At 44.7% G+C, this 13,869-nt stretch overlaps 1 protein-coding gene across 1 annotated transcript; it reads right to left on the bottom strand.

Annotated features, from left to right (window-relative positions):
- Nucleotides 1-1,676: 1,676 nt before the first annotated feature.
- On the bottom strand, nt 1,677-11,864 carry LOC125374795 (carboxypeptidase inhibitor SmCI-like). The gene is made up of 5 exons (XM_048386427.1): nt 11,839-11,864; nt 10,964-10,997; nt 9,267-9,352; nt 7,134-7,539; nt 1,677-2,565 (listed from the first exon to the last, which is right to left on the bottom strand). The coding sequence occupies exons 3-5, from the start codon at nt 9,334-9,336 to the stop codon at nt 2,313-2,315; spliced, it is 729 nt and encodes a 242-aa protein (XP_048242384.1). The 5' UTR covers nt 9,337-9,352; nt 10,964-10,997; nt 11,839-11,864; the 3' UTR covers nt 1,677-2,312.
- Nucleotides 11,865-13,869: the final 2,005 nt, after the last annotated feature.

Here is a 13,869-nt window from a genome sequence, read left to right as displayed (position 1 = left end):
TGTTACAATTGGTGTATTGGTTCCATGTTTTAACGTCTGACGCGACCAGGGGACGGAACCACCCACTCAGTACACGTGTTACAATTGGTGTATTGGTTCCATGTTTTAACGTCTTACGCGACCAGGGGACGGAACCATCCACTCGGTACACGTGTTACAATTGGTGTATTGGTTCCATGTTTTAACGTCTGACGCGACCAGGGGACGGAACCACCCACTCGGTACACGTGTTACAATTGGTGTATTGGTTCCATGTTTTATGGTCTGACGCGACCAGGGGACGGAACCATCCACTCGGTACACGTGTTACAATTGGTGTATTGGTTCCATGTTTTAACGTCTGACGCGACCAGGGGACGGAACCACCCACTCGGTACACGTGTTACAATTGGTGTATTGATTCCAGGTTTAAACGTCTGACGCGACCAGGGGACGGAACCATCCACTCGGTACACGTGTTACAATTGCTGTATTGGTTCCTGTTTCCTCTTATCCTCAGTTTGTGCATTCTACCAATGACAACATCAAGCACTGCTTTAACCCACTCTGAAAGACATTCGGGGCGGTCGGGTAGCCTAGTGGATCAAGCGTTCGCTCGTCACGCCGAAGACCCGGGTTCGATTCCCGACATGGGCACAATGTGTGAGAATATTGCTAAAAGCGGCGTAAAACCATACTCACTCACTCACTCACTGAAAGACATTCAACAGGTTCCTCTTCTCTTTTGGGCCCACCCTTGAAGGTCAGGGTTAGAAAAGGTCTTCGTAAAAGGCGAATTTAATTGTCGCAAGAGACGACTTACGGAATCGGGTGGTCAGGGCTTGTTTGATGCATGTCATCGTATCCCAATTGCGTGGATCGACGTTCATGATGGCAACCACTGGATTGTCTGGTCCAGACTCGATTATTTATATACCGCCGTCATATAGGTGGAATATTGCTGAGCGCTGTTTTAAACAACATACAAACAAACAAAGAGAAAGAACGAAAGCAACGATGCTCATGATGTCAATCACTGACTCGATTATTTCCAGACTCCGTCATACAGCTGGAATATTGCTGAGTACGGCGTTACACAACAAACACACAAAACCTACACCACGGAGGCGGTCTCATGAAAAGTTAGTGAGTAAGTGGTTGATCAATAATCAAAGCTTTCGTTAGTCAACTGGAACGCCAAGGTTCGATTATTCAAGGACACCGACCATAACACTTATAAAGAACATCAACCATTCTATAATGGTTAACATTGGTACTATTGCTTGTAGTTTCAAGGACAACCTAAATATAAATGAATGTGAATTGAAGCCGTTTTTTCGCAATATTCCAGCCATATTTCACGACAAAGAATCCCAAGAAAAGGCGACAGTGAGTGAGTGAGTATGGTTTTATGCAGCTTTAAGCAATATTCCAGCAATATCACGGCGGGGACACCAGAAATGGGTTTCACACATTGTACCCATGTCGGGAATCGAACCCAGGTCTTCTGCGTGACGAGCGAACGCTTTAACCACTAGGCTACCCGACCGCCCCTAAAAAGGCGACAGACAAAGCGCCCCTGTGGGCTAAAACCTGTATACCCGTCACAAAGAGTAAAACTTTAATAGGAGTCCATTCAAGTGGATAAAAAAATCAAAATCTTCTTTTTGTTAATTTAAAACGTAACGACATTGATAAACAATTGCAAAGAGTGTATTTTAGTGACATGCAACATTGAACAGAGATAGAAAACACAAAATCACGTGTACATTTTCAAATATACCACTGACAGACTACTGGTTCCAGATCATGTTTATGACATTCAACATTGTATTGACATTAAGGGCTGACAATAATGGCTGTCAATTAGGACCAAAAAGACATGCAAAGGCAAGTCAATTATTCACCTAAAACAACACGAGAATATATGGTACAAGTCAATAGGGAATTGAAATCGACCTCATTTTTGCCACTGAAGCGTCAAAACGTTTCCATTAATAAACTTACATCGAGATACCATTGAATCGAATTTACTTCAATGACATGCAACATTGAATTGATAAGGACGTTGACAAACTGTTCATTAGAGTTCTGTTTTCCATTGATCAGAGACATACAGCATTGAATTGATAAGGACGTTGACATCGACAAACTATAAATCAGAGTTCTGTTTTCCATAGTTCAGGGACATGCGACATTGAATTGATAAGGACGTTGACATTGACAACCTGTTCATCAGAGTTCTGTTTTCCATTGTTCAGGGACATGCGACATTGAATTGATAAGGACGTTGACATCGACAAACTGTTCATCAGAGTTCTGTTTTCCATTGTTCAGGGACATGCAGCATTGCAGTCCTCAACGGAATAGAAGCGGTTGCTTGTCCCCGCGCATCCCCCGTAGATAAAATTCTCGCACCTCTGTGACGTCTTGTTGTAGAACACACTCGGCATGTAGGCCATGCACGAGAAGCTCCCAGTACGAGGAGGCAGGCCGCACAGGCACTGCTTCTTACACTCCTCCTCGCTGGCGAACCTGTTCGCATTCCCGCCACACCCACTGTACGTGAACTCCTCACATCGCTTGCTGTCACAATAAAGAATAATGAATTTGAAATATGGGCAACCTGATACCTACAGTTATAACAACAAACTAACCGATATTTAACAACAGATTGAATTACAAGTAGTTAGTTCACGCAGTTTTGTACGGTGGTTCAGATGGATCACAGCGTGTCTGATTAAGGTGGTAAGAAATCCCGAAATGATGCATATCTCAAACCTGTAGCGCTTTGGTGAAACCCATAAGCACTGGATGGTACTGGGGACGAATCTGGGATTCGAACCCACGAGCATTGGTTTCTGGCCCACCTAGGTTCGACAACTCTCCACTGAGAAATAACATCACGTATGAGTAAGCGAGTGTGGTTTAACGCCGCGTTCAGCAATATCCCAGCTAAATCACGGAAGGGGATACCCGAAATAGGCTTCAAATATTGGACCAGTGTTAGGAATCCAACCCGGGTTTTCGGCGTGACGAGAAAACATTTCAACAACTAGGCTACCCCATCGCCTCATAATATATACTGAACCGCAAAAGAAACGTCACCCCAATTAACATTGCATGAAAAGTTTTCATTTAAATATCTGGGTAATTTTTGTCCAAGTTTCAAAGATTTAACATTACCTTGTCCGGAAAAATGAAATTTGATGATAAAAAAACAAACCAGATGACAATAAAACCGATCGCCCAAACGCATCATGGCAACGGCCATGGTAACCCGATGCACGTGAGTTCCGTGCAATTTGAAATGCACATGCGTTACTTCATTTCTTGCCCTATAAAAATCAACCCAGATCGGATAACGTTCATTCGTTATTGAATTGCTACCACATGCCAAGATTGACAAGAAATCAGAGACACCAAGCACTTGGACGATTGCAAGCTGGACAAACCGCCTGACAAGTAGCCAAGGCATTCCAAGTCCACGTAAGGACCATATACAGGCTCCAGCAACAGTACCAGACCACCAACACTACAGATGACCGACCACGTACTGGAAGACCAAGGGTCACCACCTGACGTCAGGATCGTCAGATTGTGCGACAGCATCTTCAAGATCGCTTTGTTACTGCTGCGGAAACTGCTCGACAGACCATGGGGACACACCAGCGACACATTAGTGCGGACATCGTGCGTCGAGGATTGACGAGCAGACACCTCCACTGTCACAGGCCACACCGAGGACCCATTCTGACACCACGTCAACGCCGGGACCGTCTACAGTGGGCATACAGCACCAGCATTGGCGCTACCAGCAGTGGAGAAGAGAAGTTGACGAGAGCCGTTACTGTATCTCAACAGCAGATGGCAGAGAGAGAGAGTCTGAATGACGTCCGACCAAGGCCGACAACTGCAGCTGAACTGCGTCAGGCGTTCCTCAGAGTATGGGCTCAAGTGCCTACTATGGCCTTCATCAACCGCCTCATCCATTCCATGTATCGACGTTGCACGGCAGTCATCAATGTAGATGGCGGACACACGAGATACTGACTTTTGATGCTATTTTCTCAGAGACTAGTGTTGTGTTTCACTTTTAGAACATTTGACACCTTAATTTCAACCTTGATCAGTTTTGCCAAGTTTCATCGCTTAAATATATCTCAAAGCATGTTTACAGTGTTTGGAGAAATAAGGTTTCTCATATATACTGAGTCAAATTAAAAACTTCACATTTTTAAAGTAATCTCATATATGATATACAACGGACAAATGTATCACAGAAGGTAATTTTTAATCATTCATGTCCAAAGAAGGATTTAAATTAGCGGTGGTAACCATAATTTGTTCCAAGCACCTACGGTATTCGGTAATACGAGAATCTGATGGCACACAAGTTCAGTAGCGTGTATGGCCACCATGTGCGTTGACAACTGCCACACAACGCCTCCGCATGGACCTTGTGATGCTTGTGAACATTTGATTGGGAAGACGACGCCATTGTTGCTGGAAAATGTTGCCAAGATCTTGCAAATTCTGTGGTTGGTTCTGAAGAGTGCGCAGACTTCTGCCAAGAGCATCCCAGGCGTGTTCGATGGGATTGAGGTCGGGAGACCTTGACGGCCGGTCCATGACGTTGACTCCCGCATTCTGAAGGAAATTCCTTGTCAAAATTGCTGTGTGGGGTCTGGCATTGTCGTGTTGGAAGATCAAACCGGGTCCATGTGCTGCTATAAAAAGCAGAAGTTCTGGTGCCAGTACCTGGTCGCGGATGACAAGAAACCTGGACCGTGCATTGCCACAGAAAGCACCCCACACCATGACACTTCCCCCTCGTAATCTGTCATCTTCCTGTACACAACACTGGGCGTAACGTTCATGACGGCGCCTCCACACCCTCGCCCTACCATCAGCAAATCGAAGATTTCATCACTGAAGACGACTTGATTCCAATTCCTCTGAGTCCATCGTAAGTGTCGCTGTGCCCACAATTGACGTTGACGTCTGTGTAATTGAGTCAGAATCGGCCCGCAGTATGGCCGTCGTGCTTGAAGGTGAGTAGTTCTCAGAGGGTTTCGAACAGTTTGCGCACTCAGTCTACCCCTAAACAGTTCATTTCTGGTTGATGTAGCCGTCAAAAATCGGTTACGGAGGTGACGTAAGACAATCTGACGATCCTCTGCATGTGACGTCACACGTCGTCGACCTGGCCGTGGGCGATCAGCGGTGGTACCCGTTTGCTGTAGACGCGTCTGTAAATCATTAACAGTCCGTCGACTACAACCCATCGTCCTGCGACTTCAGCTACGGACGTTCCCGTCTGCAACATGCCGATGGCACGTTCACGTTGCACATTTGAAAGGCGTGGCATGACAAATGGCCGTAAAGACTTTTGTTTTCTTGTGTTTTTCTTTTTTTGTTAATGACTGCTAACAAGTATGGCTGAAAACACGTGCGGTATTATGGCCACGTGACCAGTTCCACGTGAAAAACCACTTTTGCCACTATAGTGCTGTGCACATGATTTTGATCGATTCACCTGCACAAAAACGGGTGTTATCTGAAGACAATACGTGGCCATTGCTGTTTAAATACACAATAAGGGCCCACAATGATAACTGGTCAAAATGTTAAAATTTTAGGATTGTGAAGTTTTTAATTTGGTTCAGTATATCTGTCCATGGTGACGTTTCTTTATCGGTTCAGTATATAATCATGGTCCGTATTTAGATCTAAAACCGCTTTTTGGTTTAGGTTTTAAGTTTATAACCCTAAGGCCCTAGGGACCACGGAGTGCGGAGATACTGGAACAATAGCTACCAAGCCATTTCCATATTCATAAGAAATATCTGCTAACAGCAGAGTCGATTGTACGATGCCGACTATTCCCATCTTCCCGAGTCAAGAGAGTTAACTGACTTTAAAAGTCCAGTTTCCACCCTTGCCGAACTAGGCTGGTATTATGGAGTTACATGTTGGCTGCACTAACGAGCCTATGCATAATCCAATCAAAATCGCGCACCGAAATCGAAATCAGGTTCATAAACTGTCGTGCAGATTTCGGTCGTTTGAAGGATTTGCAAAGCATGTGTACCGCCAACTTGTCAGCAGATATTTTCCAAATCTTTTCATGTTTCTAATCAAGGTACTCACGTGATTTGATGCATTTCGCGATGTAAGACCCGTTTTATCACAATGTAGATCTTGATTATCGATCAGATCGTCCTGACGGGGCGCCACCATTTTGTGTGAAGCAAACGCAAGTGATACGAGAGGTGGAATTTGATTGGTACATAGGAGAGGCTTAGAAGGGGCATAACTGGTAATAGCCACTGGTGGCGCTACGATCGAGCCCAGTAATTCAAGCCTAGTTCGGCAAGGGTGGAAACTGGACTTTTAAAGTCAGTTAACTCTCTTGCCTCGGGAAGATGACTATTTCACGAGCATGTGTTTATGAATCACTATCAATTAGTGATGATATTAGGGGTTTGAGAAAAATCTAGCGCATACTGCCCCATCGATGACACCCGTCACAAACACATGCAAAGGCAAGTCAATTATTCACCTAAAACAACCCGAGAATATATGGTTCAAGTCAATAGGAAATTGCAATGGACATAATTTTTGCCACTGATGCGTCAAATTTGGAAATGTCCTCCACGTGTCCACCATAAAATATTTTGAAAGCTTTACTGAGGCCTTGAAGAATATATGTCCTGATGTGAGTGAGTTAGGTTTAACGCCGCTTTTAACAGTATTCCAGTTATATCACAGCGTGTTAGCTTAATGTTGGAGGAAAGCCCGAAGTGATGCATGTCTCAGGCGTTTACCACTTCTGGGAAACCCACGAGCACGGGAATGGTGCTGACAAACATAGAAACATAATTGGAGCGAACCGGGATTCGAACCCACACTCATAGGTTTCTGGCGTGCCCAAGGGCCGCAACCCTGCATAGCGAATCGCGTCGCCTTAGACGACTGGGCCACCCGTGCCCCCATGTCCTGATGTTCACGTGTTGTGAAAAGGAAAAAATTCCTCGGCTCCTTCTTTAACAAAAAATGCATGTTTTCAAGCAGCCACCGAACAATTATTAAGTCTTAAACACGAATCCCCTCGCCCAAAAACTACCTCCAATACTAAATTGTCCCCTTACCTTGCTCCATTGAAGTAGTAGGCTTTGTCTTTGCCACTGCAGGAGCCAGAAGCACGTGGCATGGAGCAGACACATGACATCTTGCAGCTACTTTCACTTTCGAAGGCGTTCTGGTTTTGGCTACAGCCTTGGTGTCCTGCAGGGAACGTCGCACATTTGTTGGAGTCTGTGTTGAAGAAGTAGTTTCCGTGGTAGACGCCGGGGCCGGAAACACACGGCGTGGAAGCTGGAGGAAGGGGACAGACACATGCATGTGTGCAGGAGTCCCAATCAGAGAAACTGTTGTCTTCTGTGGTACAGGTGCGCCAGTCGAAAGTGTCACATTTCTGGGAGGTGGTGTTAAAGAATATCCGCTCCTTGTCACTGTTGGACGTGCAGGTACGGCGAACAGGCGCTGCGGAACAGTCTGTAGCATATGTGAAGACGTGATTGAGAAACAAGAAAATCTATTACTTCCGGAATGAACAAATTCGAGTGATTTCCCCGATTTAAATCATATTATGGTTGATATATAATTTCTGTATAATTTTGAATAATGACCTATCGTTGCGTCATTTTTACGTGTGAAATGATCTGTGAATTCCTATTTCAGAATCAAATAGCGTGACGTTATCATCATGGTTTAATATCATAGGTTATAACAAGTCAGGTCGACTTCGTGGTTCAGTGGGTAAAGCATCTCTCCCGAGACGTGAGGTCGATCCCCGACTGCGTCATACGATTAGACGTTAAGAGATGGTACTTGGTGTTACCCTGTCCGGCGCTCGGCATTAAGGGACTAAAACAAGGACTGGTCGGCTCTGAGTCAGTATACTGTGAGTGGGGTATTCATGTCTCACACACACACACACACACACACACACACGCACACACACACACACACACACACACACACACACACACACACACACACACACACACACACATACACACACACACCTCATAACAAGTCATGTTTTTCGGGTTGATTTGACCAAGAATTAGTGAGTTAAAATTTATCGGAAGTATTTCAGCCATATCGTGATTTAAAATGTTGTACATAATAAATACATTTACAACTATAAAAGCCTGTCAAGAACGGACAGTAAAAAAACTAGACTTATCACAGGGAAAAAAATATATCACAATTCATAAAAATGCATTATGAAAACGGGCTATAGATCGCCATAAGCCAAAGACCAAAACTGAGGTGACGAAAGAGGACTATGTGAGCGAGTGAATTTAGTTTTACGCCGCTCTGGCCAGTATTCAGATCTATCCCTGGGAGGACAGCCCGACGTTGACAACCTTGATGAAACCTACAAGCACACGCATGGTGATAACGGGCCAAGGATCAAGTTCGAATCTCAGTGAGTGAGTGAGTAAGTGAGTTGGGTTTAACGCCGCTTTTAACAGTATTCCAGTCATATCACGGCGTATCAGCTTAATGTGGGAGGAAAGCCCGAAGTGATGCAGGTCTCAGACGTTTACCACTTCGGTGAAACCCACGAGCACGGGTATGGTGCTGACAAACCTAGAAACATAATTGGGGCGAACCGGGATTCGAACCCACAATCATAGGTTTCTGGCGTGCCCAAGGGACGCAACTCTGCACAGCGAATCGCGGCGCCTTAGACGACTGGGCCACCTGTGCCCCCTCGAATCTCAGAGTGAGTAGAGTTTTACGCCTCTTTTAGCAATACCCCAGTCGTATCACGGCAGGAGCTGGGCACTAGAACTAGACTTCATACATTGGACCCTGTTACGGTATCGAACCTGGGTTTTCAGTGTGATGAGCCAATGTTTTTTTCACGAGGATACCCCATCGTCCCTCTGGGATTCGAACATGACGAAGCAGTCTACCGACATAATTTTAATGATGAATACGAAAGACAAAGCCAGTATTCTTGTCCTTAATCAGTTTTATATGAAGAAAATGGTGTGGTTCTACAAGGGATGGTAGGGTAGCCTAGTGGTTAAAGTGTTCGCTCGTCACGCCGAATGCACGGATTCGATTCCCCACATTGTACAATGTGTGAAGCCCATTTCTGGTGACCCCCGCCGTGATAGTGCTGGGATATTGCTAAAAGCGGCGTAAAACCATACTCCCTTATATCCTGCAACGCAAGATGTCATCATTGGGTATTAGCTTACCGTACGCCTCCACGGTCGCGGTGCCCAGGAAACACAGAACGACCAGAGTCAGCGCGAGGCGGGGATTCATCACTGGTGTAGGTACACTGAAAGGCAAAAGAAACGTCACTTCTGAAAATACTGATGAAACTTAACAGACACTGGCAGTTACATGTTCTGTGGTTAATAAACTCATTAATCGTTCTAATGCTTCTTTTTGTTGCCTTAAAGTCCATTTAACAACTGCCCAAACGCAGCCTACAAAAGTGCAATGGGACTCAGTTGCGGAAAAGTCTTGTCAAAAACATGATGCACGTGCATATCGTGTATGGTATGGGTATAAAAGAACCCCAAAACTGTTAAGCTGGCTTTCGTTATTTCGATTCATCAGCCATACCAAGATTAGAGACAACAAGCGATCGGAAGACTGCAAAGCAGGCCAGAGTGCACAGGTCGTTTGCATTCAATGTCAACGTCAGAACGATATATCGTTTGCAACATCGCCAAAACACCACCAACACCACCGACGACGACCTTGTCACTACTCCCAGACAAGATCGGTTCATGATACGCCAACATCTGCAGAACCGATTCCAATTGGCCACTGAAACAGCTCGGCAAACCATTGGCAACCACCAGCGTGCCATCAGTGATCGTACAGTCCGACGTCGCCTTACTGCCAACAACATCTCGTGCCACCGTCCAGCTCGTGTGCCCATCCTGAGAGATCGTCACCGACAGGCCCGACTGCAATGGGCCAGGCAGCATCAAAATTGGCGTCAACAGCAATGGAGAAGAATCATCTTCACTGATGAAAGTCCCTACTGTGTTTCAACGGTGGATGTCAGAGTCAGGGTCTGGCAAAGGAGGGGCGAACGTTATGGAACGAGACGCGTGGGGCGGCCCAAGCATCATGGTTTGGGGTGGAATCGGACTGAACCAGAGAGCGGGACCTGTGGTCTTTCAGAATATTGGTCCAGGCAGGGGTAATGGCATCACAGCTCTCCGCTACATTGACCAAGTCCTCAGACCCCATATCGTGCCTTTTTTTGCCCGTCATCAAAACCATACCTTTCAGCAAGACAACGCCCGTCCCCACGCTGCCAGAGTCAGCAGGGACTTCCTCCAGCAGCACAACATCCAAATCATGCCTTGGCCTGCCCTCAGTCCGGATTTGAATCCCATTGAACACTTGTGGGATGAGATCCAACGCCGACTCAACGACGTACGCCCAAGGCCGACAACTGCAGCAGAACTGCGTGTAGCGTTCCTGAGGATATGGGCCCATATCCCAATGGCCTTCATTAACAGGCTAGTCCACTCCATGTACAGGAGATGTGTGGCTGTAGTCAACGCCCGTGGTGGCCACACCAGGTACTGATTTTGAACCCCCCAGCTGTGTTGTCTTCTGGTGCCTCCCCAAAATCACAATTCGCAAAAACATTCCCCAGACTGTTAATTTCATGTGGGTCAAACACTGACTTTCTCAGATGTCTTTACTTACATATATAAGCATTTGAAAATAAAGATCTTTATATGATACATCCACATGACGTTTCTTTTGCCTTTCAGTGTATTATCAGCCTGAAGTTTTAAAAAATGCAGAAACTACAGCTGCACAGGGGAGACTCTGCTCACCTGGGCTAGAAAGTGCTCACCTGGGCTAGATAATGCTCACCTGGGCTAGATAATGCTCACCTGGGCTAGATAATGCTCACCTGATAATAAACTTCGTGAGTGCAAGTGCTGAAACTGCAGACAAGAGTGGTATTGTGATCAACTGGTGGTGAAATCCACCTGACAATTGAACAGCATCGAGAGTGAACAGCTTCAGAGTGAGAGTGTGCTCAACTGGTTTAGACAAACTTATAATCGAGTGTGCCAAAAAAATAAGTAAGTGCATTGTGCAAATGAATTCGTGTCACTTTCCTTTAAGAGTGAGTGAGCGAGTTGGGTTTAACGGCGCTTTTAACAGTATTTCAGTTATATGAAAGCGCGTCAACTTATTATGGGAGGAAAGCGCGAGATGAGGTGACATGGGGTTTAACGTCGGTCCCAAGATTATTGCACTTATATAGCGACGTGTGTGTGTGTGTGTGTGTGGCTGCTTGTACTAGTCCGGACTGATGCCGATTTATAGTGCTAGCTCACTGAGATACCATGCCGGAGTTAAACATGAATACCCACTCAAACACAGTATACTGACTCCGAGCCGACCAGTCCTTGTTTCAGCCCCTTAATGCCGAGCGCCGGACATAACGTCTTTTGGTATGACGCGGCCGGGGATCGAAGCTCTACCACTATACCACAGAGGCGGTCGAGCAAAGCCTGAAGTAATGCAGGTCTAACGGTGGTCTGTAAATAATCGAGTCTGGACTAGACAATCCAGTGATTGACATCATGAGCATCAATCAGCGCAATTGGGATACAATGACATGCACCAACCAAGTCAGCGAGCCTGACCACCCGATCCTGTTAGTCGTCTCTGAAGACAAGCATAGTCGCCTCTTACGGCAAGCATGGGTTGCTGAAGACCTATTCTACCCCGGATGTTAACGGGTCTAACGGTAAAGTGAAGCAGTGTGATACTTACACGCAGCTTGGTCCTGTTCCAGTGTCACCCAGCTGTTAGATGCTGTCCCTTATAGTCGTGCTGCTGACATATCGAGTCACCATCAATGACACGGGTTATCAAGTTATCGGGCCACTGTCTGTGACGGTAAGATAATTGCAGCCAATTTACGGCTCACATGTTGTCATTATCACATGGACAGATTGCAGAGACCTTCACGAATGAGCCCTTATTCCCATACAAAAAGAATAAATACCACATTTTTTCTCCATATTTATAACACAAGCAAAACAAAAAAATATGGTATATCATATAAATATGAAAATCGGGAGTGTTAAATGCAGACTATTTCACAGACATCCGTAATTTCATACGGTGGAATCAGTTCCGTGACGAGGAGATAATTGAGACGGGGCTTATTAAATTGGAATTATCGTAAACGTTGTACTCGTCATGGCGCTCTGTTGATACGATAATTGAACAAAAGCAGGATATGCCTGGGGCAATGGTAAATTGTCATGAAGGTCAAGGCAACACTTCTTTCCTTGTTTTCATACATACAATCACAATATCCGGCGCATGTGTGAAAGTCAATATTCCAAGCACATAATATTCTGAACAAAAAAATTAGGAATGATGAATAGTTTTGGGGATGTGTTTTTGTAGTGATGACTGAGTACACAATTTCATGAACATATCCCCAAAAATATTCATGATCCCTAACGGTTTTCTTTGTTGTAAGTATCACTAGATTAATTGTTTTCAAATAATGCCACATATAAGGCCAGTATGTTTACTAAGGAAAACATTGCCAAAACCATACAACTTTTGACTTGACTCAAAAACTTGAAGACATGTCCATTCCTTGTTAGTACCGGATTCTAAAGCTCCATAGAAATCCATACAAAGACAGATATATAGCTGGGTCCAGCAAATGTACCACCTAATCCCTGTCTCAAAGATTAACCATAATCCTTAATACACTCAAAGAAGGACTTTCTTTATATTCACAGAAAGTATGTGAGTCAAGCGGAATTAATGCCATGGGGATTCTCAAAAACTCAAAACATTTGCTTGACTTTTTACAGTTACAGAAAAGAACCAAGTTCAATTCTGTCAAAACATTTGAATTTTCAACTTTGTACTCCACTATCCCACATGGCAGGTTTAAGAGAAAACCTCATTCCTTGATCCATGGGGCTTTTGTTAAAAAATGTGGTGAACACATATCTCTCTTGAGAGCTTCAGGTCAATTTGTCAAAAATGAAAGCGAATGCCATATGAAGTGTACTGAGAAAACAGTAATTGAAATGCTGGACTTCCTCATTGATAACGTCCATGTAAAGTTTTGGGTAAAGACTTTTAGACAAGAAGCATCAAATAGACAATTCCCTTCCACTGATTTACCCACCCGAGCTAGAAATAAAATAGTCCAGTGAGACTGCATTGACAAAAATAGTCAGCAAGTTAGCCAACGGAGTGAATTTCACTGTCCACTCAGACACCAACCTGTTAGTAGACTTTACTAACCAGTTAGTAAATGTTTGCTGAAGTTACGTCGGAAATGCGAGGAAAATGCTTTCCTGGCTTCATTTGATAAATATGAAAATCAGGGCTATGAAAATAGCATATATAAAAAAACACGATTCTACCTAATATAGCCTGTCCTAACATTGTGATTAGCCTTGAAAGTTACATTTACAGGTAAAATGATGAAAATATCCGCGTGTTGTCATGTATGTATGAAACGACTTATAACCGGATGTAATCACCTAACACCTGTCCCGAGGTGACGACCTCACACCGGCCCGTGCATTCTCACAGGTACATGTGAACCTGAATCGGGGGTTGTCTCAAAATAGTGTTGTTATTGTTTTTAGTTGGTTTGTTGTTTAACGCCGCACTCAGCAATATTCCAGCTATATGACGGCGGTCTGTAAATAATCGAGTCTGGACCAGACAATCCAGTGATTGACATCATGAGCATCGATCTACGCTATTGGGATACGATGACATGCACCAACCAAGTCAGCGAGCCTGACCAGCTGTTAT

The sequence above is a fragment of the Haliotis rufescens genome, unplaced genomic scaffold, assembly GCF_023055435.1.
Source record: "Haliotis rufescens isolate VD_foot unplaced genomic scaffold, xgHalRufe1.0.p SCAF_6, whole genome shotgun sequence".
NCBI lineage: Eukaryota > Metazoa > Mollusca > Gastropoda > Lepetellida > Haliotidae > Haliotis > Haliotis rufescens.
Note: the sequence above shows the minus strand (reverse complement) of the source record. Positions and strands in the feature narration are given on the sequence as shown.

Bases quoted from the DNA above. Each gene is read 5' to 3' on its own strand.
- LOC125374795 (XM_048386427.1), bottom strand. From the start codon at position 9,336: ATGAATCCCCGCCTCGCGCTGACTCTGGTCGTTCTGTGTTTCCTGGGC. The intron at 7,540-9,266 runs GTAAGCTAATAC...CATATGCTACAG, and splicing joins CGCGACCGTGGAGGCGTACG to ACTGTTCCGCAGCGCCTGTT. The intron at 2,566-7,133 runs GTAAGGGGACAA...TTATTGTGACAG, and splicing joins TACTACTTCAATGGAGCAAG to CAAGCGATGTGAGGAGTTCA.